Source organism: Amblyomma mixtum, chromosome 5 (assembly GCF_055824585.1).
Source record: "Amblyomma mixtum isolate Tamu chromosome 5, ASM5582458v1, whole genome shotgun sequence".
NCBI classification, from domain to species: domain Eukaryota; kingdom Metazoa; phylum Arthropoda; class Arachnida; order Ixodida; family Ixodidae; genus Amblyomma; species Amblyomma mixtum.
In genome coordinates this window covers 3,825,776-3,850,230 of record NC_143016.1, presented here as the reverse complement: position 1 = coordinate 3,850,230, position 24,455 = coordinate 3,825,776, and the positions used below count along the sequence as shown (strand labels likewise).

General features: G+C 45.8%; 1 protein-coding gene across 2 annotated transcripts; it reads left to right on the top strand.

The window, feature by feature from the left end:
* Window positions 1-308: 308 nt before the first annotated feature.
* Window positions 309-24,202, top strand: Shark (SH2 ankyrin repeat kinase). Of its 2 annotated transcripts, none has more exons than XM_089543066.1 (15): window positions 309-1,003; window positions 1,181-1,312; window positions 4,041-4,190; window positions 5,662-5,811; window positions 6,753-6,934; window positions 11,556-11,799; window positions 14,036-14,106; window positions 14,905-15,030; window positions 16,245-16,353; window positions 17,066-17,167; window positions 18,054-18,124; window positions 20,829-21,152; window positions 21,642-21,733; window positions 23,529-23,655; window positions 23,976-24,202. In XM_089543066.1, exons 1-15 carry the CDS (start codon window positions 967-969, stop codon window positions 24,165-24,167), a joined length of 2,109 nt encoding a protein of 702 aa, XP_089399192.1. In that variant the 5' UTR covers window positions 309-966; the 3' UTR covers window positions 24,168-24,202. The 2 variants fall into 2 exon arrangements, with proteins under 2 accessions (XP_089399192.1, XP_089399191.1); XM_089543065.1 differs by having other exon boundaries at window positions 4,038-4,190.
* Window positions 24,203-24,455: the final 253 nt, after the last annotated feature.

Below are 24,455 nucleotides of genomic sequence, written 5' to 3'. Positions count from 1 at the left end.
GTCTGCACCAGTGCAGTCATGGAGGAAGGAAAGTGCTGGTACAGTGAACTATAGTGCTGGTATAGTGGAATAGTGGCATCGCTGGAACCCGCTCAGCTAAAACCAACGTTCCTAGACAGTCTAAGAACGTTAGCTAAAACTCTCTAAACCGCGTGAAGAATTTTCAAACAGCGAATCGCCGTGAAGTGATGCCATAAACTATGCCATATCGCTGAGATAAGCTTGCTTCTTTTTGTTCTCATTTATTAAGTCTGCATTTTTGCCATGGTTGGTTGGTTTGGTTTATGAGGCTGCGAGAGGCGCCGTAGTGAAGGGCTCCGGAAATTTCGACCACCTAGTGTTCTTTAACGTGCACTGACATTGCACAGTACACGGGCCTCCAGAACTTCGCCTCCATCGAAATTCAACCGCCGCGGCAGGGATCGAACCCGCATCTTTCGGGTCAGCAGCCGAACACCATAACCACCAATTCAACCAAGCCTTTTACCAAAATCAGCGAATATAAAAATCATCAACATAAAAGTTTATCAGTTTGCAACAATACATGGACCCGAGCACTCTGTTTAGTAACGGTGTGATCATTCTATTTCAGCTTTTTATTTAAATATCCCGCCACAATGGTTATCCCTTCAGCGCCGTGAAAAAAAAAGTAGGAAAGAAAGAAAAGCGTGTATGTATGTACGCTGTTTTTAATTTTCCCTCGGATGCTGTCTTTTTGCAGTCGAAAGAATGGGTGGAATGGGCGAATGGTTGTTTAGATTGGTCGAGAGCGGTTTGCGTCATGTGCTCGCCCGGACAGAGGCCGTCTAGCCGCGCGGACGGGCGTCAAGCGGCGCGCACCAGCCAGTGCATGACTCAAGGGGAACTGACTAGCGTGTTGACGGCACTCACCCGCAGTGAGCATGCTTTCTGCCCTGCCCCACGTCCTGCCTGCGTCGTGCGGCTGAATGCCCGCCGGTCATCGCAATGGCTGTACACGAAACGCAGCCGGAACCGCTGGCGAGTAAGTTTCGGCGAAACACTGCACAGCAGATGTGTTCGGCTGGGGCAGCGGCGATGGCCCCTCAGTATGCGCGCAATCGCAGCACGCATGATTTTGTGACTTCGCCGGAGGAAAAGCCTTTTCTTGACCTCTGACGTCAAGCATGGGGCCTAACCCGAGTCATGTCATCGGTTGCAGGAAGCATCTACTCGGTGTCGGACCGTGACGCAAGCTGTTCGGAGAGGGTGACTGCCCAGACACCGGATGCCTGCGAGTGGTACCACGGCACTCTTGATCGCGCTGCTGCCGAAAGGCTGCTATTACTTCAAGGCATGTGTTTTTCCCTTTTGAACCATGTCGCGTCTGTCTGTTTGGTGGAGACGATCGCGATGTGTTGGTTTGGTTTTGTGAATGGATGTTGCGCTTGGAAAAGATGCCATTTGCACACATTAATAAAGTACCTGTTAACATAGCGATGCTATACCATGACTTTGCAAGTGACGTGCGTGGAATTCTGTGGAGTGTACTTTCGAAGTCTTAGAGCTTGTATATATTTAATCGCGGAGTCTGGAAAGATGGGCTAGAAATTGTTGTTTCGAATGTGGAATAATGGGAATTTGTAGTTTGTTTCATACACAACTGAGCAGGGCAGTCGTGGTATAGAAAGAGGGAAAAAGCTACCATTCATGAAGTTTTCGTGGACTTACGGGGCAGAACAGAAAAGCATCGCCCTCGCAAGGGTTTTGTGGTTTCTGAATAAGAAAGTTCAAGTGGTACATGTCGCCATGTACAATCTCGCAGAGATTTGTCAGTGGTTTAATTTGCTTGTTTTAACTGTAGATGAACTCGTAAGCCGTATTAAAGATGGATGTTTTGAATGAGTGCAGCTTCACAAAATTTTGCATGGTTGTAGATTATCTTTATCACTGAAATGTGGTGTCTTTGAGGTATTAAAACAAGTTTAATGCCAGAACCAGTTCACCTGTGGGCACCGTCCTACAATATGGACAGAAATGTGAAATCGGCATCACTTTCAAACTGCTATTGATGCTTTCACAGCCAAGTTGTCTTTCGACAGCTCCGCAAGGCAGTGTTATTTTCTCAAATGATGAGTCAGTGGCATTTTATGCCAGTTGGATATACATATTTGTCACTCTTTCAAACTGCAGCTGAAGTTAACTAAAAGTGTGTGAATTTGTTTCTTCAGACAACACATGATGCATGCCATGTAGGATTTCTACACCTGTGATGCTGATACGGTGCGGGTACTAAATGGACAGTGAGGACAATGCCATCCGATTTTTGTTCTCGATAAAAATTGATTCTGTGCCTCCTTCTGGGTATGTTGATATTTGTCCGCAGCATTTATTGCTGAGGAAATTGCATTTAAAAATATTCTGCCACTTTATTCAAACTATAATTCAAACATCTACAACAAAGACTCCGTGGTCACCATTTTGATGGGAATGATAGTATAGTCTAGCCTCTAGGATCCGTGCCTAATAGACTGTTGGTGCATTACAGTTCACTTTCAGAATTGGTGGTTGATGATGATACTCGTATTTTTTAAATTATTTTTTAGCTTTTTGTACCTTATGAAGGCGTCATTTTCAGTGAAAGTAATGTCGGTCATTCGAAAGTGGTAATCTCTCGGTGCAGGCCAAGTTCAGTTTGTCATTGTCCCTTTAATCTGATGAGGCATGCATGACTGCAAACGAAATCTTGAGTATCGAGGCATCCTACGATGGAATTCACGCCTGTATGCATTCTGGTTGCCTGAAATGAAGCCGAAAGGGGTTCGTCCAAAAATGGCACAATACCTTTGCTTCCTCTGAGAACAGTGTTGGTATGAGTTTAACAGCTGATGTTCCTCTATTTGTAGTGATAAATGCATCCGTAATTCAGTTGGAAATTTTAATCAAAGAAAGTACGTAGTTTATTTACCTTTTTGTGATGTGAATTGCCTGGTGCTCTTTGCGTTTAATTTAAAGACAGGTAATTATTCACCATATTCTCCTGTGAATGCTGTTAAGGGCAGCATTGCAGTGTGGCCAGAGTGTTGATGCCAGTCCATAAACAGACTTGAATTGAACACGAGAAAAAAACTGCGAGGGATTCCTCATCATATGCTTGAATACAGAACAGAAAAGGTGTTATTTATCACATCAAACATGCGATCATATCAAATAGTACCCCTCAGAGATAACAGGAGAAAACAAGATACTAACTTAAGATAGTGGCTGCATACGTAGCAGTGCGTGGGGCATCTGCTCCCACGTTACGTTCTTTTTGTGCCATGCAGTGAATGGCTGTCTTGACAGACAGCAGTGGCACAAAATTTATGAAATGTGAGTGTTGTGAAATGCAGAAAGTAATATTAAAAATAGAAATGGGAGAAAAGAAAAAGAATTAGTCTATTCATCCTGGATAGGTGTTGCAAGATAAACTAACAGATATTCTAGCCTAAACACTCTACACAAATGGTGCGTGAGACACAAGTTTTCTTTTGCCAGTGTGGATTTATTCATTGCATGTGGAAGCCTTGATTGCAGCTCTGAGAGGATGTAGTCTGCTGCAGCGCCAGGGATTACTGCTGTTTATTGTGAGGTGTGCATGTGCAGGCAAACTAAGGGCATAATTTTTTCATGGCTGTTCCAGCAGAAATCGATACAAACCTGATGTGTATGCAAAAAAGCGTCAGCCACGCCTCGTCGCACATGTGTACGTGATCTTCCAAGTGCCTCGTGGCAGTGGAATTGTTAGGAGGTAACGGTGGGCTCCGCTTACTTCTTTACGTGCCTGTGTACTGGAATGGGGTGCCCAGTTTTTGATCGCGCTGCTAATTGTGCTTGCCAACCTCTTTTTTTTTGCTTTTGTACAATTTGCTGTCCTGAGTTAACACCAGATTGAATGAAGATTTGGTGTCAGGTGAGTGGTGAAGCAAAATTTGCTTGTTGAGATGCAACGGACTCAGATGTTCCAGTGGGTTTGTGTTAGCAGTTCATGCCATGTTTGTGCCCCCTAGTGTGTAAGCTGTGGCAATTGTGGCACGCAGCAGAGGATGGCCTGTTTCTGGTGCGCCCCAGCGGATCCTCGCCAGGGGACTTTGCACTGAGCGTCGTCGAGGGTCACAAGGTGCTGCATCTCCAGGTGCACAGGCACCGAGAGGATGCCTTCTTCAGTGTTGATGGCGGCCCCGTGGTGCATGGTATGTCCACCCCCTATTTCCCTCCTCGGCTGCAAAACACAAAACTAGAGGTGCACCAGATAGGCACCAGAGTCATCCCACACCTGAGCTTTACTGGTTCTCACCCAGACGCTCACTCTGCATTTCCCAAGGAAGCAAAGGAAGCATAATTGTTCAGGCATAGCCTTCATCACAGTTTTGTAACTGTGCATGGAGCGTTTAGTAGCCAACAAGTAGGTGGTGTTTAACTCTTTCCTTACTGTGGGAAAATTGGCCATTTTGGACAAGTCCATTTTATTTTTGATGGAAATGTATGCCTTAGTTACTCCAACATCCAGCACATCGAGATGAATTAAATGAATGTCTTTTCTCTGTAATGTGAATTTGAGATACTGTAGAAATACGAGCCCGTAGTTCTTCTTTCCTAAACATGGCCCAATTCCTCTTTCTTGCACCACTTTCCACTCCTTCCTGCCCTGTGCTATCTCCACTGACAACCTCTCCTCCTGAAGATCCGTCTCCGCTGGTCCTCTGTATCTCATAGGCGTCCGGAAGTGGGGGCAAGGGGGGGCGGTTGCCCCCCCCCCCCCCCCCCCAGAATTACGGACATTATTTATGTATTTATGCCCTAGTAGAAAACAACTACAAACCTACCGCCTCCCCCTTCCCCGGACATCGGTCCCCCCCCCCCCCCCCCCCAGGAAAAAGTTCTGCGGACGCCCTTGATGTATCTCCTTGTCGGTCATCCCTGTGCCGTCTTTTCTTCGACGTGATGTGAAATTTTAAGTGTCAGATACAAAGTTTGTTGAAAATTACGGCAAATACTTGCCTAAAATGTCATGCTTGTAAATTTAAAAATTCTGGAATTGACTGAATCATTTGTTTTGTGGCCTTATGCATTTGAATGTTTCAGTGCTGTAACTCATAAACAATTTGACTCCCAGAAAAAGTATGTGCTGCCTTGTAAAAACTACCTACATTTTTGCAATGTTACAAGAGCTTTAATTTTTTAATCTGAATTAAATAGTTGGAAAATACTTAGGAATGTTTAGATTGCGACTTAAACTGATGTGTTTCTGAGTGACGGATAATTAAAGAATAAATGTGGAATAGTAACACAGGAGGAAAATTCTAAAATGCAAAAATTTAGAAAAACAACTGATAACGTCGCAAGATATGCATATATCCCTAAAAAAAAAAATATTGCTTTAAATATACAAGGTGCTCAGTAAGTTTCAAATTCCAGTGCCTAACAGCTGCACCGAAAAGTTAAGTTTTAGCTCAAAAATTTTTTTGTCTACAGAAGAGAGTCTTCATGGGCCAAGATTGGTGTGGTACTAGGCAGAGCAGTTCCTTGTTGTCGTGAAACAGGCATAGACATGACAAATGCCCGGAAGAGTGGTACACTGGTGCACCTAACGATGGCAGGGGGGAGTACTCTGGGCATATCGGCAGCTGAAAGCACGTTGGTGTTGGTGTGTTTGGTTGGCAGGGCTGGAGGAACTGGTGTACCAGGGTAGCCAGGAAGGCGGGGCACCCTGGGGGCAGCCCCTGGGCCGACCCTGCCCCGGGGGAGGGCCGCCTCCACCGGACACCCGACGCCATGGCCGCACCAACTTGCTGCACCGGGCCACCAGGCAAGGTGAGTTAAGACCTTTTCGCCCAATTTGCCCAGCACACACAATTTTAATGGAACAGCATGATCTGAACTGCAGCTTTGATCCACCGCAGCCCCCCTCATTATGTCTGTCTTCTCTTTTGGCTTATGACTTGTTGGCTAGCCTAGAAACACTGGTGGTGGCACTGTGGTATGGTGCTGTCAGCCTGTCACACAGGAAGTTACACTCATAACAGTGAAAAGACACAGTACTGATCACCACTATGGGGACGAAACACCATTATGTCATATACATAGGAAAACTAGCTTTCGCCACTCATGATGGCAGCAAATAAACTTCTACCGCCATTCCTTTGTATCATGCACCAACTCGCCCAACAATCTGTTGTTCTGAAGTATCTTTCTTGTACAATGGGCCTTTCTATGTGTTCGGTGTGCCCTTGTTGTTCTCTTGTGTTTTAGTTGTGCCGCCATTCCGTTGTGTCTCTTGCATGATGTATGAGTATTATGAATGCCATTACTTGAATGGACTGTGTTATGGCACTGATCGCTCCTTCCCATACAAACCCACTGCAGTAGCATGCTCTGTGGCTTCGGAGTGGGCACTGTTTCGAAATAGCTGTAGAGAAAGTGAGGCATTTTCTGGAACTTGTTACTGGAAAACTGTTCAAAAACATGCAAACATATTTGAATAGTTTTGAGTAATTTTCAGTGTGCACCATTTGATTCATTAGGCAAATTGAATAGCAGGCTATCTGGCTCAGTATTTGAATATTTCGAATATTTGCACACCCTGAAATGTGTGGGATGCTAATTGCTTTTGCATTTATGTCTACTCTCTCTCTCTTTCTTCTCTTTTGAGCTGCTCCCAAGTGAGATGACCTAGGGTAAGTGACTGCATGCTGTGGAGGGTGTTAAGTCACCACACAGAGCTCATCATGCTGTGTGCCGGGCTGTGCCAACAGGGGACCTGGTGGTGGTGAACGAGTTGCTCCGGGTGGGCTATGCCACAGAGGCCAAGGATGAGGAGGGCCGTACAGCCGTGCACCTGGCCTGCCTGGCTGGCCACACTGAGCTGCTGGGGGCCCTGCTGCTGGCGGGGGCCGCCCCGTCCGGACCAGACGTTTCCGGCCGACACCCACTGCATGTATGTTCATGCCTCCTCCTTTCACTGATTACGAGGGACGCAGAGACCTCACCCTCATCGTTGAGACCTTAAAGGGGCTGCGAAACACTGCCTGGGCGAATACCGGCTATACTTCAGGTGGGTTCTTTATGTCACACAGATGCTGACTTAAAAAGAATGACAGGAATCGATGCACAGGAACCGGAGTTATTCAGTGAAGAAATTTCAAAATACAAGCAAACAAAACGCTGTCCTCAACTCGATTTTGGCGGGGCTTCCCACTCCTATTTCGCTCTCCCAATGACGGCACCTGGCGCAACCAACCAAAACAGCCAGCCAGAGCACGTCGCGGAAGTTTGTACTCCATAGTTGCCTGCTCTCTGTGAGACTGGCAGCGTTGTTTCTATGCCAGAGCGCCCCTGGTGGTGTATTTTTATTTTACTTGCTTTGCAGGGCTTTTATCTAAGACAAACAAATTGTTCTTGTTGATCTAATATAAAACGCAGACAGGTGACAAAATGTGTCTCTATTTATTCACACAATTTGCAGGATATTTACTGTTTGTCCGGTCATCAAGCTCGCGCCAGGTGATGTCATATCCGCTGCTAAAAACCCGCCACTGTGTGGCGACCATGAAGTTGTTTTTGGGAGGGCATTAAAATATTAAAAAACGGAATGTACGCGGTATTACCGACGCTAATAGAACCATTATAACTCACTGTATGCAATCAACAGGCAAAACGGTTAACTAAGATTGTGTTTCTGGGCCCCTTTAAAGTGAATTTGGACCCCTCACTCATGCTTTCTATCACTTGCTTATAGAATGAGAAAACGAAGAAAACAACCCACACTCATGACCTAATAATGGATTATGTGTCACGTTTGTCATACTGGCTCGAGTAAGCACGACTAATTGAAGCCAGAGGACATGGTCTCAAGCACAGTAAGACTCAAAATTTGTCCATTAGGGTTTCTGCTTTGGCATCACAGTTAAAAGGACCATGAAATGATATTTGCCGAGATCACAAAAAGCACATGAGCAATCGGTATTCCATCACTCGTCACCGCACCACAAACATTTTTAATCTTGCTTCACTGAAGATACCTGAAGGTACCAGCGATTAAAACTCCTCCTCACCTCCTCAGCTCATACACACGGACATGCCAGAAAAAAAAAAGAGGGAGAGAGAGAAAACAAGTCTCGACTGCCCTCCACGCTTCTCTAGCCTCCTCCCACCCAGGCCACGTGGACATGCCCAGTGAGAAATGTCGCCTAGATTGCCCACTGACGTCATTGAGGTAAGGGCAGCTAGGAACATGCGCTGAGCTGGCGCCCTAATCGGTTGCAAGCTACTGCCAAGAAAAATTTTTTGAAATTATTTGTAAATTATAGGGTCCACGCAGAGCTTTTGAATTCGGCTTAAATACTCACAAAGACCACCTCTGCAGATCTGTTGCACTAGAATATGGCAATAAAAATTTTTTCAGGGTCCCTTTATTACTACCAGCTGCATTGAGAGTGCCAAAAACTGAACGCTGATTACCTTACCATACCTGTGCAGTGTGATACCCAGCAGCAGCTGTTCTTGGTGGTGAATATACAGTCGAACCTCATTATAATGAACCGATTTATAGTGACATAATGGATATAATGAGGGAATGACTAATCCCCTTCAAGATCGGTCAATACGGGATATAACGAAGCTGCGGCTGTAACGAAGTTATCGACGGGTCCCTTCAACTTCGTTATAAAGAGGTTCAACTGTAATTTCACTTTAACCGTGCCATGCAGCAAACAATGCAAGCATTAGTTTGATTCTGCGTACAGAGGGTACCATTCCCCTCTCCTTATCATTAGTCCATTGTCATTCTCACCGTGCCAATCCTGCAGAACCACGAAACATGCCCTTAACGGCGGTCACTGTAAATGAAACAAACTTAACTAAACGAACTTCTGAACTAAAGTGCTTTTCGTGTGAAAAGTGTATTGTGGTCAAGAGACCCTGGCCTCTGCTTCCTGCTTTCTCTCTGATACTAGCAGGGTTTTAGGCTCTCCCTTTGTCTTACCTGTTTGCTGAGAGTGCTGCAGTGTGAATGTGTAGTAATTTTATTAAGACTTGCAAGAACTGCTTGCCTGAGACTAGTGATGACTGTGAGCTGGGACTGAGAAGAGGCAAGGCTTATGGGTGTTTGGTGTTTTTTTGGTGACTTTGCACTCAAGTGCTTGAGAATGTGCCTTGTCCAAATAAAGGTGGCTATTTCTAGTACCATTCATATTTAAAGACCAACTGCAACAAAATTTTTCACCTCAAAGGACCTTTTTCTAGTAGTATGTCAAAATAGAAGTATAAAAACAAAAAATGGCATTCATAACAGAAGCAAATCCTTCGGGAATCGGTCGCGAAAACCGTCGTTTTTCAAACCGTAACTGGAAAAAGTGTGGCCATGACCAAGAGCCGTAAATGATGTAAAAATGGACTCGGAACCACTTGGGCTCTGTAGTTGTGGAATTTTGACGGCTCGCTGCTGCCCGTAGAAATTGCAGTGGAACAGGCACGCATTGCAACCGTGTATTGCGAGTGACGCGAACGCTGATCACATGAATTCACAGCACTTCAAATGAGCGCGTACCAACCACAATCACTTTTTGTTTTGTGATATCTGCTTTCGTCCTTGAGTTACTAACGAGAGATTTCTCTGCTAGTAGAGGTTTTGCGAACTCTTATTTTTTATCGTGAATAGCCACAGCCGATGCGAAGTTTCTTTTAATTCTGATGAGACCAGGCAAGGACTTTACCTGCACGCCGTTCGAACAAAACAGATCACTGTATGCTGCACAGAGCTCGCTATTTGCCGTTCTCCAGAAACACGTGCAGTGTGCATGTGCAGCATGCATATACTTCATGATCCCCACATCTGCTCTGTGCTTCGACATGATAATCTCCCCTAAAATTTTGAAGCACTTTTTCACTGCACCGCAGTTGATTAGCCAAGCTGGATCTCAGCAGCCAGTCTTTCAATCCACACGGTCTGTAATCGTTCTTGGTGGTCAGTACCTACGTCATGTTCGGCAGATACAGAACTGCGAGATGCAATGCCACATGTTGTCTGCTCTAGAGTTTTTTAAATGCTTATAACAACACAACTGGTTCTCTAAGAAGCGTAGAACATTGTCATGGCTAGGTTTATGATGTACCCAGTATATAAAGAGGCTTCTAGCCAAAGTAAAATTTCGTTGCAGTTGACCTTTATGAAAAGCTTGGAGGTATTCATTGTAAACAGAATAGTGCTACTCTTATGCTTTCGGCTAGTGCTATAATACAACATATTAAAGGAACACTTAGGAGAAATTGAAGTTGATTTATGTCAATTTATATCTACTTTTAAATGACTGAGGGTTTATTGCACTGACAGTGCAACTTATAACATAGAGAAGACCAAAATATGAAAGATTGGGATAGCCGCCTCGCAACACTTTCACATATTAACTGCGATAGCATCAAGTGCAGTTTTTTTGTGCATCTATGAGTCTAGACCTCATTACCAGCTGCTTCCTGTTGGCAGTCGCAGACTTCACGGTGCACCTGTTGTCGCCATCTCACCACCAGTGTCACAAGTTTGAATCAAGCAGGAAAAAAATGTGCCAACTTTAACTCCCAATTTCTCAGCAATAAATTTGTCTTTTGCTGCTGAACAAATGCCAACAGATCTACAAAAGGCTAAACAACTGAACTTTGCTTCAAGCAAAAAATTCTGTGCTGTTGTCCTTTTGTGTCCTTTCAATACAGTGTTCATTTGAGCACCAGTATCACAAAGGTTTTTCTTTTTCTACATTCTATAAACCACTGAAAGCTTTGGAACTCAAATGAATATTTCAGTGTGGTTTCATAAGTTTAGTTCACAGTCCACAGGTAAGTTTGGTCTTGCGCAGGCTGCACAGTGGTGTCATAAGCAGAAAATACCTGTTGAGTAACACATCTGCTTTTTTGCCAAAACATCCATTATCTGGTGGCATGTATCCCGCAGCCAATTTGTGTCGAGTGGATCCCACGTGGCCTCCTCAGCTCTCAAAGCCATGCAGATTCCGTAGCACGTCAAGCAATGCCAACCTCGTTATTTCCTCAGCTCCTAAATCTGGGTGATGCCATCATCCTTTTAACAAGAAAGGAGCACCTACAAAAGGGTCTACAGAAGTGCATAATCATAAATCGGTGTTAAAGGAATATCTCACTTCAAAGTAGAACAGTACAACATATGCCTGTTCGTGTTTCATTCCGGCCTGACTGTGCCTTTATGAAACAGCACAAAGGAACACAAGGGGCAAGATGAAGTAGGGCAACATGGACGGAAGTGACCTCCCTCGTCCTGTTGATTGTTTTTTTTTTTTGCACTGGATCATCAGGATTTGGAAATCCAACTAGCCCAACAACAAGTGCTGTTCTGTAGGTCTGGTACAAAGCACAGCCTTGCTCAAAGTAGCAACTCATTTACCATCAAGTAAATGTGCGTGTAACGTTAGTGATGCTTGCGGGCTAAGAAATGCTATACCTGCACAGTATTATGTTCTTAATGCGGCAAAAATAGGCAAAGACGAGGTTTACAGCATGCATCGCTCAGTGCAGCTGTTCTGTACCACCTGCAGTACGCGTGCGAGTGGGAAGATGCTGACATGGTCAAGGAGCTGCTGTCCGCTGGAGCCTGCCCACAGGCACGGGACGTAGACAATGGCTGGGTGCCACTGCACGTTGCTGCTGCGCGAGGCCACACCAACGTGGTGCTCGCCCTGCTCGACCATGGGGCACCCGCACGGCCACGCACGCTGCGGCATGAACTGCCTGCTGACCTGGCTGCTCAGGGAAGGCACCTGGACTGCGTTCACCTGCTTGGTCAGTGCATCTTGTTTGCATCTTGTTTGCATCTTGTGCGTGTCACTGCTGGCACCTCGAAATACAAATCTTTGGGTGCTTCTGGGAACTGGCGCTGCAGGCACTGAGGCTTAAAACTGGCATTCAATAATGTCCGACAGTGGGGCAATTTGCACTGCTCTATGTCACAGGAGTTTCACTTTCTGCGAAGTACTTCTGCCTAAATAGTGGTAAGTGCCATGTGTCACTTCGATTGTTTGGCAGGGGGCAGTGTCTGAAAAAGAGAAGCATCTCATTATGCACCTTGCAAAGTACTTTTGGGGATCTAACATTCAGCTAAGCAATGTTTATGCCAGATAAGTACCTTTAACAAAATTACTCTGCCACTCTGAGTGCACGAGAAACCATAGTGAGGGATGAGACTTGCGGGATGCATCTCCTAGCATGTTTACAGTTGTCAATGTCAGTGGAAAGGGGGTGGATTAAGCTTTTTAAAGGGAAAGGTGAAGGTATTGAAGGAAGGAAAGGGTCACCGCAGGTGTCGGTAAGGAGAGAGAAAGGATGCTAGCCTGTGCACTCGCTGGCAGCTGCTGGGCCTTTTCCTGTGTGGTAGTCAAGTCCGGCGCTACATACAAAGCCAAGTATAGTGTGCAGATGGTTTGGCTACTATGCAGCAGTCAGGCCCCACCTTCTGCCTCGGCTCCTCATTGGGAATGATTTCTGGAAACATTCCTTGATTGGCGTGAAGCAGCAGAAACATTTGTGGCACTCGGTGCATTGCAATGTGCCATTGTAACAACCATCCTTTAGGACAGTGACACATGAGTTGCTACTAAACGCATGCATGATTCAGGGGATCTAAGGCTCAGCCAGCCAGCGCTACAGTAATTCATGGTTTTCAAAGCACACCACTCCTGAAGCAATAGCTCGTTCTTTCAAATATGTCAAAGCAGTTAGGTTAATGCAGCAGGTGCATAGCAGCTGCACTCACGAGCAGCGACTCCAAAATTGTCCGTTTTCACTTTTGAGCCTCGATATAACGAACCTGGGTATTATATTGGTAGTATTGAACTCATCATAAATATTTTTAACAAGCTTGTGCTCTTTCTACTTCATATATTGTATGCAATTGGCAATGAAGTCTATATCACACTTCCCAGCGCCAAGCTGTTCCGGCTTGCATAACAGGCGGCAGGTTTCGCCGCAGTACATGAATGACTGGGGATGGTGCAACAAGTATTCGCACCAAGGTTCATGCTTTTATCTCGCACTTGCCATGGAAGCTACAGCGGCATGGAGAGTTGTAGCCTTGCCGTAATCATTCTGCGGCCATGTCAGCTGTCACGGAGTTGGTACAACTTCAGTAGCTTTCATTCTGACGTATCATTTTTCACGCGATACGGCTGTAATGCAGGGAAGCCATCATAGCTGGCACCTGGCCTGCTGCTGTTGCTTGCTGGAGGTGCTCTGCAGAGAAGCCACCTAACTTGCGCTCGGTATTTTGCGTTTCTCGAAATCGCTGCGAGCACGTTCGAAATGTCGCTAAAACTTGGAAAAAAGCCTCTTTGTTTCTCTAGTAAGGGTCACCTGAGTTGTCGTCCCTTCACTGTCTGAATTGCACTTCTCTTGCACGCATTTTTGATGAAATTTTATATAAAAATTTCGCCTATTTTGAACTATATTACGATTTTTTGCCCATTATAATGACATTTGAGTGTGCATTTATTACTTTTTTATTGTTGAGGATGTTGTCCTCTTAGTTTTAAAGAGTGATTCAAGCAGCTACCATGAGATCCAGGCTCTTTACAATCGAGGGCAACCAATGTTGACAGTGTGACTGCACCACAGTGGTTGCTACCGCCTCCACTGCTTCAGCCAGTTGGTGACCGCTTCCAGGGATCAGTCCTTGCACGTATCGAATTTGTTATATGGACTCACTTGTGCAGACAGGCGTGGACAGTGACTGGTGTGTCTTCTATTTCTGAGCGTATGTGGCTAAAAACAAATCGTACTGTCCACTTTTTCTATTGTACAGAACATTCTTTGCAGTGGACAAGAAGCATTTGCTGTTGTGTAGATGCAGTGCTTAGTCAGAATTTGTGTAAAAGACTAATTGGTTGTTGATGCAGTGGTTTGCATTGTTACCATGTGCGGTGTTCAGACAGAAGCTCCATCCTTGTGCTACCTTTCAGCAAAAGCAATTATTTAGAAATTAAGTGACTGTGGTAATCTCACTAATCTCTGGCTTTCTTCTCAGAATCCTACGAAAGGCCTGTTTCATCATATTCACGGAGTTCTTGGCTGCACCCTCCTCATGTAGACAGAGAGGTAAGCCTGGTGAACCGTCTGTCCACTGGTAGACATGGTGCATGAGTGCTGTTGAACGCCACGACAAGGGATGCCGCTGCAGTAAAATTTCTGCTGCAACCAAGTACTTCCGATTCCATCTCAACATACCATATAAGGTGGTATAATTTTTGACCACAGTAAGCAATTTTTGGAGTTTGAAAGAAGCATTTGTAAGGCAAATTGAACTTGATTTTTTTTTTTTTCAATGTAACAACATGGGGCAGCCAAACCATTGGCTTTAGGGCATCTAGAACTGGCTAAAGAGCTAAATATCATGTCTGGTTGTGCCAAAAATGGCCACCAAAGTCATCATGCTCTTTAAATAGCATCACTTATATTCCCTGCAAGGGATCTGGACACACAGCGACCACATTATGGAGGCGTGAAAGCGTGCTCGAATTGTTGCCGCATGTCCGCTGCATAAATTTGAATGGTGGCTATGGATCATTGAAATTTCCTGAGTCTTGTCCCTTCACCATGCATTAGAAGGAAGCATTCAAATGAGTGGGAGGTTCCACGCAGACCCCGAACTTAATAAAATGGCACTGCGTATAGAAGTGAGAACCCCAAACATGAAACAAAATGCTTTGTGGTCCTACCTCTCATCATCATTGCCAGCATTTCAGTTTTCCTCATCTCATCCAAGTCTCAGTGCCCCAAGGCCTAATTGCAAAAGCAGATGCCAGTGGCTCACTTGTCATGGGCATTTTGGCCTTTCTGCCCCCTCAGCTTTTCTGCCATCTGCATCTCCTCACAATGAAAGCATTCTTATTGCAGTGTGCGACACGGCTTCTCTCCACATCCGAGGAAGGGACGTTCCTTGTGCGGCGTGGACGACGAACCTCTTACGTGCTGTCGTTGGCTGGACCCACCTCAGTATTCCACTTTGAGATACATTCCCAGGTATGCTGCAGTCCATAAATAGAGCGAAAAAAATTGTACTTTGTTGTTTTGTAACTGCACTGCTCTGCACCGCACTGTGCCAATGTGTAATTTTTGGAGAGGTCGCTATATTCGTAGTTTGGTTCCAAAAATAGCACGAGGTGCTTCCTGAAGCAGATTATTTAAGCAAGAAACCCATTATATTTAGGCAAATACAATAATACTGCTTTTGACAGGTGCCAGTATCTTGACTCTTTGCTTAGAAGCGTGCGAGCACGTTTGCTGCCCGCCCCGCAACACTCATAAAAAATTCGTTCTTTAACAGGCTGTTTACTTTAAGAGAATTCAGACACTTAAATCTATAATATCCTCTTTATACTATCATTCCCAGTGTTGTTCACAAAGTGTCATAAAAAAAAATATCACCGGCGATTTAGCTTAGTTTAGCCTAGTGCCAGTGCAAAAATGCAGTTCCGTGAAAAGTGCTGAAATCTGACAAATTTTGCGAGATGGGGGATTCACTCATGTTCTGTGGGGGGCAGTTTTGTGTCTTTGCTAGGAGACCCCAGCAGCCCATGTGATAACTCAGAGAAGCTGACGGTTGCCTATTGTAGGCATCATTCTGCTTCAACACACGTCACTGGCATCTCGAGTCTCTATCCTGGAGAATGCTTTGAACACTTCCATGCTGAGACAGCCCATTATTGAAACACTGGTTCATGCCTTAGCTGAAATTGAAAGGAAGAAATAGACATGGCCAGAGCATGTAATGTGCAGAACTGTCGAATGGATGGTCTTGTGAAATGTCTTAGAGGGAATAGGGAGAGAACTAAGAACCGTTATCAGAGTCATAAGACAGTTGTATGGATTGTGAGCTCAGGTAATTTTTTGGAGTAATGTGGTTGTGGCTGGCTCAAAAAATAAATAAATAAATGAGTAACATTTGAAGGCGCCCTTTAGCGATGGACCGAGCTCGCCTGATGACAGTGGAGTGTGCAGGCGTGTGGTATAAACATATGCTTGTCCAGCGTTTACGCATAGCAGTGCTCCTTCTTCAGGTGGCCTGACATTTGTACCATAGTTGTTGACCACAGTGGCTGCAGAGTTGGCAAAATGTTGTGGTCATGAAGGGTTGATTCTAGTTATGTATTCCTCCTTCCTGCGAAAGTGTGTGGACTGTGCCAGCACTTTACATCACATGGGAATGGGCTGCTTTTCCTGTGGCCCCTGTGCAGGGTCCGTACGTGCACATAGATGACGGCCCGCTGCTGTCATCATTGGAGCACCTGGTCTCCCACTATGGCAACTTTGAAGATGGCCTGCCGGTTCGCCTGGTGCAGCCCCGTCAGTACTCTTTGGCAGTTTTTCACGGGCAGTGACCACTTTTATCTGAACAGCTTGCACTGAAAGGAACTTCTGCCCAAGGAACAGGCTTGTAGCACCATTTTAAGATGTAGCGCTTGTGTTGTTGCTGGTGCATGGAAGCTGGCGTAGTCCCATGTGCTTGTGACACAGATAGAACAATTAGTTGAGGAAAAACTTGCATGGTGTGATCACTGCTGTAAAAATTTGGTGAATTTTCACTGCACGGCGCAAAGAAGTGATGGCTGCATGACTTGTGTAGTGCACAAGGGGTACACACTCTTTGATACTGACACTTTTTGAGCAGTAAGGTAACCAGGTGATCACGTGATGTGATGCTATAGACAAACTGCTGAGTGGCTGCAGAGAAGCCTTTATTGGTCAAAAGGTGGTCACATGATGCGGTGACCTCACAAAGAGTCTGGTTACTGGCAACTTCAGTGGCAGCACAAACACTGGGAAGCATTCCTCACAAAGCTGCCATCACCTTGTGTCTCTTGTTTTGGCCACTAAGAACCACACAGCTGCATGATTTCAGTTGGTGAGCCTGAAAGGAGAAAAGTGTGTTCCGTCGGTTTGCTAACAGCTGACTTGTTTTCTTTTTGAGAAAGGCTAGAGCATTGTTTGAGCGAGTGTGTGTGAAGCGGTTCTGCTTTCTTAGTGTCCCTTTCGTGTGTGTGGTTTCACCCACCAGTGCCACCAGATGAGCCCCCACCGGTTGGGCCTCGGTCTCCCACATCCCAGCGGCAGACACCCACCCTGACAGCGGTAGTCAGCCGAGACTCGCTGCGGCTGGGTGAGTGCAGAGACGCAAGTGGGGCCCACCTGCGCCCCCAGCAGTGCTTGTGATGGACACTGAGCATCACAATGGGGGTGGTGGTCTGTCATGAAAACTATACAGGGTTTAGAACAGGTGTGTGCCCTGCAATTGGGAACTAATGTACTTTGCAGTCATGGTTTTTTGGAAATGCAAGCTTATGTCCTCAGCTCTCTGTGGAATTTTCTTTGCTGCGTAAATGCTGGTTGTGACCAAAAGGTATAGTGCAGCTTAAGTGCTGTAAATTGCTGGGGGTATCATTCTCCACTTTCTCAGTAGACAAGAAGCAAAGGTCACCTAATGTGCCTAGGTAGGTAACCGGGCATGACTGATGCACTTGGTATGTGTATGTGCGTAAGGGCAGATTTTGCAGTGCTTGCTCAGTGAAGTCCTCAAATAGGATCTACGCACTGCTGTTTCCTTCGAACATGAAAGCATTCAAATTCCTTTTCATTTCCAGCAAAGGGTATGATTATCAGCACAGTTTTCTGGCTTCTCAGGCATGTAAACATGTTCTTTGGTTCTTTCCCTACCTCCTGTACACCCTTACACCCTTAAAAAAATTTTGGCAGCCTCAGATGTGTGTTGAATACAGTGCAGAGATTTAGCATTGTTTGTGCTTGTGCAGTGTTTTTTTTCGCTACAGTTATCGGGAATTTTGTGTGCAGCCGTTTTATTGCTTTGCATAATGCAAATTAGTTTTTGATCCATAATTGGAGAACCAAAGCAGCACTTGCAACTAAATATGCATGATGCAGGTTTAGGGCAACATGGCCTAGCAGTCAGTTCACTATCTGTGCGTGGATGTGAAATGGTAACCAGCAGAACAATGCATGCTGCAGCTAACTCAAGTTTGTCTGTGCAGGTCAAACATTGGGCGAAGGAGAGTACGGATCTGTTCTGCAAGGAGTGTGGGTGACACCCGAAGGCACTGAGGTCAGCTTGCTTGGACATCTCGGGAACGTTTTTTGAGTGCCTAGCATTCACAGGGCTGGAACGGGAGATGTGCATGCCATTGCTCTATATTTTTGGGGCCCAGCCATCCTGGGGGTCCGACAGATGCTGGGCATTTTATTGGTACAGTGAAAGCTCGTTAATTCGAACCTCGATAATTCGAATTTCGGATAATTTGAACTACACTGCTTGGTCCGGCGAAGCTCCATAGAGACCTGTGTATAAAAAAGCCCGTTAATTCGAAAGCGAGTCGGTTCCGCTACGGATAATTTGAACTACGTGCCGCGGCTTGGCACACAGCGCGTGGCCAAAAAAAAAAAAAGAAAGCATCTCCTCATAGCTAGAGGCTGCGCAAGTCCTAAATGGTGACAGAAGGTGGAACCAGATAGATAAAACTGTGGAAGAGTGGTTAAAGCTTAAACGGCGCCATCACCGGCGCGGCGGCCAGCGGCACCGGAGGGTAGGGGTTGGTGGTGGCGGCTGCCTAGCCTCTTTTCCGCGCAACCTCGGGAACTCACAACTAAATACTCGTTAATTCGAGCCCTGTTAGTTCGGAAATACGGATAAGTACTGTCAGCGCGGTCCCAGCCATAGCCCACGAAGGCTATGACTTTGGACGGGCGCTACAAATTGTGTGCGAAAAACTTCTTTTTTCTTTGCGAGTGTCGTCCCTCCTTTCACCCATCAGTCGCCAACGGAAGCAGGGGATCAGCCGCGATCATGATGGCGGCTTTTAGCATCGTTCGCTGCAAAAGGCGTTTGCTGCTGTTATCGCGCGTTCCAATGATTGAGTGGCAGTAGACGGCGTCCGCCCCAATCGCCCATGGCACGATAAGGCGAACGTACTGAAAACGAGGCTTGCACAACCGGACAAGCGTTGGCACTCTGCCAAGTTCGCTTCCCCCCTTGCTAAAAGCTGATGTCAAAAGTAAACACACCGTGATGTTATCGCTGCGCAGCACGCCGCCAAGAAATGCGTTGTGGACCGTGACGGCGCGAAACGGAGGGACGCATTTTTTTTTTTAAATTCTTTGGCAAAAATCGAGAGTCGGTGGGTTCATTATGCGGGTGGGTTCGTTGCGTGAGTAAATACGGTACATATACCATAATGCAAATGGTTTTTGCCGGTTTTTTCGCGGCCATTCGATAATTCGAACATCGGATAATTCGAACTTTTTTCCCGGTCCCGTGAAGTTCGAATTAACGAGCTTTTACTGTACTTACTTATGTATGCGTCCTTAACCCTTTGTAATCACCAAAGCATCCAAAAAATCTGAACTCAGTGGGAAAAAAAAGACCTCTCAGTTGTCAGGCAGCGAAAAAAGTCAGACTCTAGCTTTTTCTTCCACTTTCGGATGCCTCCTTGCTATCGCATCACTCAGGGGATTCAGTGAGCGTTGTGCCATCATAGTTCACATACAACAGCGCGGCAACTTGTTTCATGAGCGTGGCGTTACATGGCCACTTTAGCTGTTGTTGGCACACTGCTGACAAACTTATATGATATCAAAAAAAATTTAGGCAGAACAGCCTACTTGCACTAGGCAAGAGCTTTGTCTGCATTGTCTTTAGAAATTTCGCTTCAAGGGTGTTTAAAGCGGAGGGCTGGCATCAAAACTGGTGATGCATTTTAATGTGATACTAGCATTAAGAGGGCCATGAGGGCGAAAATTGTCTGGTGGCGTCTGCATTGGCGTCTTTGTGAAGCCTCCTGATAGGTGGTGTTCAGTGGGGATTTGCCTCTCTCCACCTGTCAACTGTCTCGCTCTTCCCCTGCCTCCCTGTCTACTGGTAGTCTCATCAGACCCGAGTAAAAGTTTGGCCTGTCAACGTTGATCCAAATACATATCCCATGTCTCAGCGCTGCCATGAATTTACACACAGAAGAGTGGCAGCCATAGGTCCAGCAGTTCTCATACGAGTTTTCTCCTTTCTCTCTGCTGCAGGCCTCTGGGCCTACATAAGGATGCATAAAAGTTTAATGGTGTGTATTTAGCTGAATACATGCACGATAGAATGTGTATTTAGATCAAAATTGCTAGAAGTCTCATGGAAAAGAATCTACCAATCCTACTAGAAATCTCATGGCACATGCAGTGGTATGACACGCCGCGATCTAAGAGTGTGACACATTTTATGTAGTTTCATAGTTGGAATTGGGATAGAATCAGAATTGGTGTAGATTGGTTAGTGGAAGACAATGAGCTGAGAATTTCACTTCAGCTTAATAGATGGTAATTCTTTATCATGGTATGCTTATCACTTGTTGCAGGGTTTTCGTTTTTGAAAAAAAAAACAAAAAACGATATAGGTGTGCTCATATACAGATGAGGGTCCCAAAGTCATGCACTGCACAGGGACCCTCAGTTTAATATTAGCTAGCAGAAGACAAAATGCAGTGAATATTTACAAAGGAAAACAACGAAATATCAGATAAAGTCTCATAGAATTTGCACATTGTGCTACTTAGGATTTGCAGGTTGGCTGTCAAGGAATGGGAATGGTTGGCTAGCAAATGAAGGAAAGTTGTGCATTTTCAGCTTTTACCGTCCAGTAATAGCTTTCTCTTCTTTTGTAGCTGAAGTTGTAATGTGCCCAAGCATAGGTTGTCTTTGAGCAGCCACTTAGGCGAATAATGTCTTCGTGTGTCAGTCGCTGCATGCATCATGCCTTGTGTCACGTGCAGGTGTCGGTGGCCGTCAAGCGACTGCGTGAGGTGTCAGCCGGTGAGGGCTTTGCGCGTGAGGCAGAACTCATGGTGGATCTGCGGCACCCCTGCATTGTGCGGCTGCTCGCCATCTGCTTGGGACCACCACTGATGATGGTGCAGGAACTGCTGCCCCTGGGCTCTCTGCTCAGCTACCTGCAGCAGGGCTGCCCCGTGGACCTGGAAGAGGATGTTCCGCGCTGGGGCCACCAGGTGGCCTGTGGCATGGCCTACCTGCAGGCACGCCGCTTTGTGCACCGAGACCTGGCCGCCCGCAACCTGCTGCTGGCTTCCCGCATGCAGGTTGGGCCTCTGTGTGTTTTTGCCAGCACTGCCATGCATGTCTGGTGTGTCTGTGGCACATCTTGTAATGGCTTAACAATGCACCTGCAGCTTCCGATTCAACCCGCGACTTGCACTCATCAGCAGGACATCTTGATTACTCTTGTGACTTGTTTGTGAAATCAGCAGTTTTGCTGTGCTATCAAGTTCCACTTTTGTGTCTGAATATAGTCCTCTCATCAGTGCAAGAAACAGCTGTGTCACAATGTTTTGTGCACTTGGAAGGCACATACCGTGCATTTTACAGCAGCATAAGCTGCTTCTTTACCGAGCGTGCACTGCTGTTGCCCAGACACATCGCATACACAGGCTCAATTGATGCCGCACATTTCCTGCTGTAATGCTATAACAGGCAAGTTAGGCATGATAGCACACAGGGCAGTCCAAGTGCAGCCTTCCAACTTGGCACTTAGCATAACCTGGCTTCCTTTTTTTTTCATGCTCTCCAAGGTGAAAATCAGTGACTTTGGACTGTCCCGGGCTCTGGCCATGGGAAGCGACTACTACCGGGCGACCACAGGTGGACGCTGGCCTCTGAAGTGGTGAGTGTGGGTGCACTGTCCCTGCTGCCATGGAGCTTGTAAATTTGGGCAGGAACACAGCGTTGTTATTCGCCACAGCGTATGGTACATGATGACACTGATTATGTGATTGCAAATGCAATGCCATGTTGCTGAGCAGCATTGCATTAAAGAGGGACGAGGGTCTTAAAACTTACCTTTTTATTTGTGGCTCGAATCTCATGCAATTTTACACACAGATCTGTTTTTCTCTTTTCAAAAATGTACACATTTCAAAAATTAGTCATAATTGAGCTGGTGGTCTTGGATCAAAAGTTATCTTAAAGTCTAGAGTGCAATTAGGTAATTTCTTACGCAGCTTTAATGAACTTTCTCACCCCATTTTGCTGCTTTTAATTACATGAGTTGATAGCCAGCAAATTCCCATACCCAATGACATTCTTACTTTTTTGTTTAGGCCACATATAAATAGCAATTTACAATTAGCTTAACAAGTTGCAGTGTAAAATATTGCGACCTTTTACTCTCGACATAGTACATCAGGATGCCATGCCTTTAGAGAAAAACGAAGAATGTCATCGGGTATGGGAACCCTCTGGCTATCAATTCATGCAAATAAACGCAACAAAATGCAATGAGAAAGTTCATTAAAGCTGCGTAAGAAATTACCTAATTACGTTCTAGACTTCGTAAGATTTAAGATCACCAGCTCAAATATGATTGTATATTTGGAATCAGCAGAGAAAAACGCATCTGTGTGCAATATTTCATGAGATTCTAGCCATAAATGAAAAAGTTAGTTTTAACACCCTCGTCCCCCCTTAAGTGAGTAATTGCTGATAAGTGTCCGCCCAGGCGCAGCCGTATGGTTCTTTCAATTAATTAGTAATAATTTCAAAGTTGACACCTCTAATATTCTTACTTATTCCTCGGGGTACCAAACTAGAAATCGCTATTTTCTTTCCATAACGGCATTAAATTTGTGAGTTATTTGTTTTAAATATTCTATTTTTCCAAGGACCATCACTGATTGGAATAACCTCACGGATGATGTTTTCAGGCAGAGATCATTGCATTTGTTTAAAGAGCACTCGATGGAGGCGAGATGCAAAAACTCCCATGTGCTATGCAATGCCAGCACACATTGAAAGAACCCCAGGTGGTCTAGATTAATACGGAGCCCTCCACTGCAGCATCCACTGCGGCTTCTCTGATAGGCCATGTGTTGCTTCAGGACATTAAACCTCACAATTAATATTCTTGATGACTTTTTGAGAGAGCATGCTGATTTGCCGAAAGAATATGCACCTAGCTGAGTATTGCCATAAGTGTGGGTGCTCTCCTTGATTCGAGCATTGTCAAATGTAGAGGAAAGGGCTAAGGAGATTTTTGTATTTTCGTGATGAACCAAAAAATGAATGCATCAGCATCATGCCGGCTGCACGTGAGCGTTTGTTGTATCACCACTATTTTTTTCTTCCTTTTGTTTGCATGCACGCACACTTTTTTTGCATGTGCTTTGCGTGAACTGTTATTCAATTGCTGGCTGGCATGTCTGTGTCTCCTGTATTCTTGAGTCTTGCCCCTGTGCGATGCATTCTCTTCTCCTTGTTGCCATGTGCCAAGCGGCCCACATTTGCACTTCACTGAAAGCGTTGAGCATTTTGAAAAGTGTTGGATGTGGACTGCCTTCTCTCTGCCTGGCATAGTCTTGTTTTTGTCTGTGCTAGGGGTTCACTGCTGAGGAAAACTGGTAACACTGCTGACCTTGTGACATCTCTCACAGCTGCTTGTGCTGGTGTCTGTACTCTGGCAGGTATGCCCCTGAGTCGGTCAACTTTGGCACATTCTCACATGCCAGCGATGCCTGGAGCTTTGGAATCACCCTCTGGGAGATGTACACACTTGGAGAGCTGCCCTATGGCTCACTCACTGGGGTGCAGGTAAGAACTGTTGGAATTCGCACACTTAAAAAATTTTCAAGTTTTCCCTGTACAACTTTGCGCTGCATGACTAAAACAAATGCATTAGAACCCTGCAGTAGAACCCTGCTGTTAGGACCCTGCTGAATACCACCAACATACCTGCTTGCACACCGTAATGATTTCCTTGCTTTCAATTCCCTCTCCTTTTGTATGAAGTGAGAGTGCGTTTCATCTTCTTGGAGGAAGAGCAGCCTTTCAAGCAACCCCTTGAGTGTGGCAGACTGAGCTTGCAATGCACAAGCACCCACTACCTGTGTGTGTGCATTGCCTCTGTGCAGGTGCTGGCACTGGTGGAGAGCGGTGAACGGCTGGCCAGGCCCGACGGCTGTCCCGACTGGGCATATGCAGCCATGCAGCACTGCTGGCGCATGGCCCCCGACCAGAGGCCCAACTTCAGCGACCTGGCTGCTCTGTTTGCCGCACACAGCGTCCGACACCTCTGTGCTGGATGCGCTGAGCTTGCACAATAAAGGGATGACCTATGCAAGAAGGAGGTGGCAGTGTGTATGCGTGTTGGAGAGCTTTTCCCCCCCCTCACCTAGGGCAAAGAAGCAGCAACAGCCAGAGCTGTTTGCTCAATTCTTGGCTCTTTGTACATGGTGTGTGGGTACGTTCTGTCCCGCTTTCAATGGCAGTGTACAGCCAGGTTTGGAAGTGTGTCATAAAAAGAGCAGAACTTCCTTGGGCATTTTCATGCTCTCTGCATATGACAGCAGCGCAGGTGTAAAACAGCTTTCGGCAGCATTTTCTCTGTGGGA

Coding starts and splice junctions, on each gene's coding strand:
- Shark (XM_089543065.1), top strand. CDS start 967: ATGGCTGTACACGAAACGCAGCCGGAACCGCTGGCGA. Junction 14,107..14,904: donor CTCCTCATGTAGACAGAGAG/GTAAGCCTGGTG, acceptor TTCTTATTGCAG/TGTGCGACACGGCTTCTCTC. Junction 21,734..23,528: donor GGACGCTGGCCTCTGAAGTG/GTGAGTGTGGGT, acceptor GTACTCTGGCAG/GTATGCCCCTGAGTCGGTCA.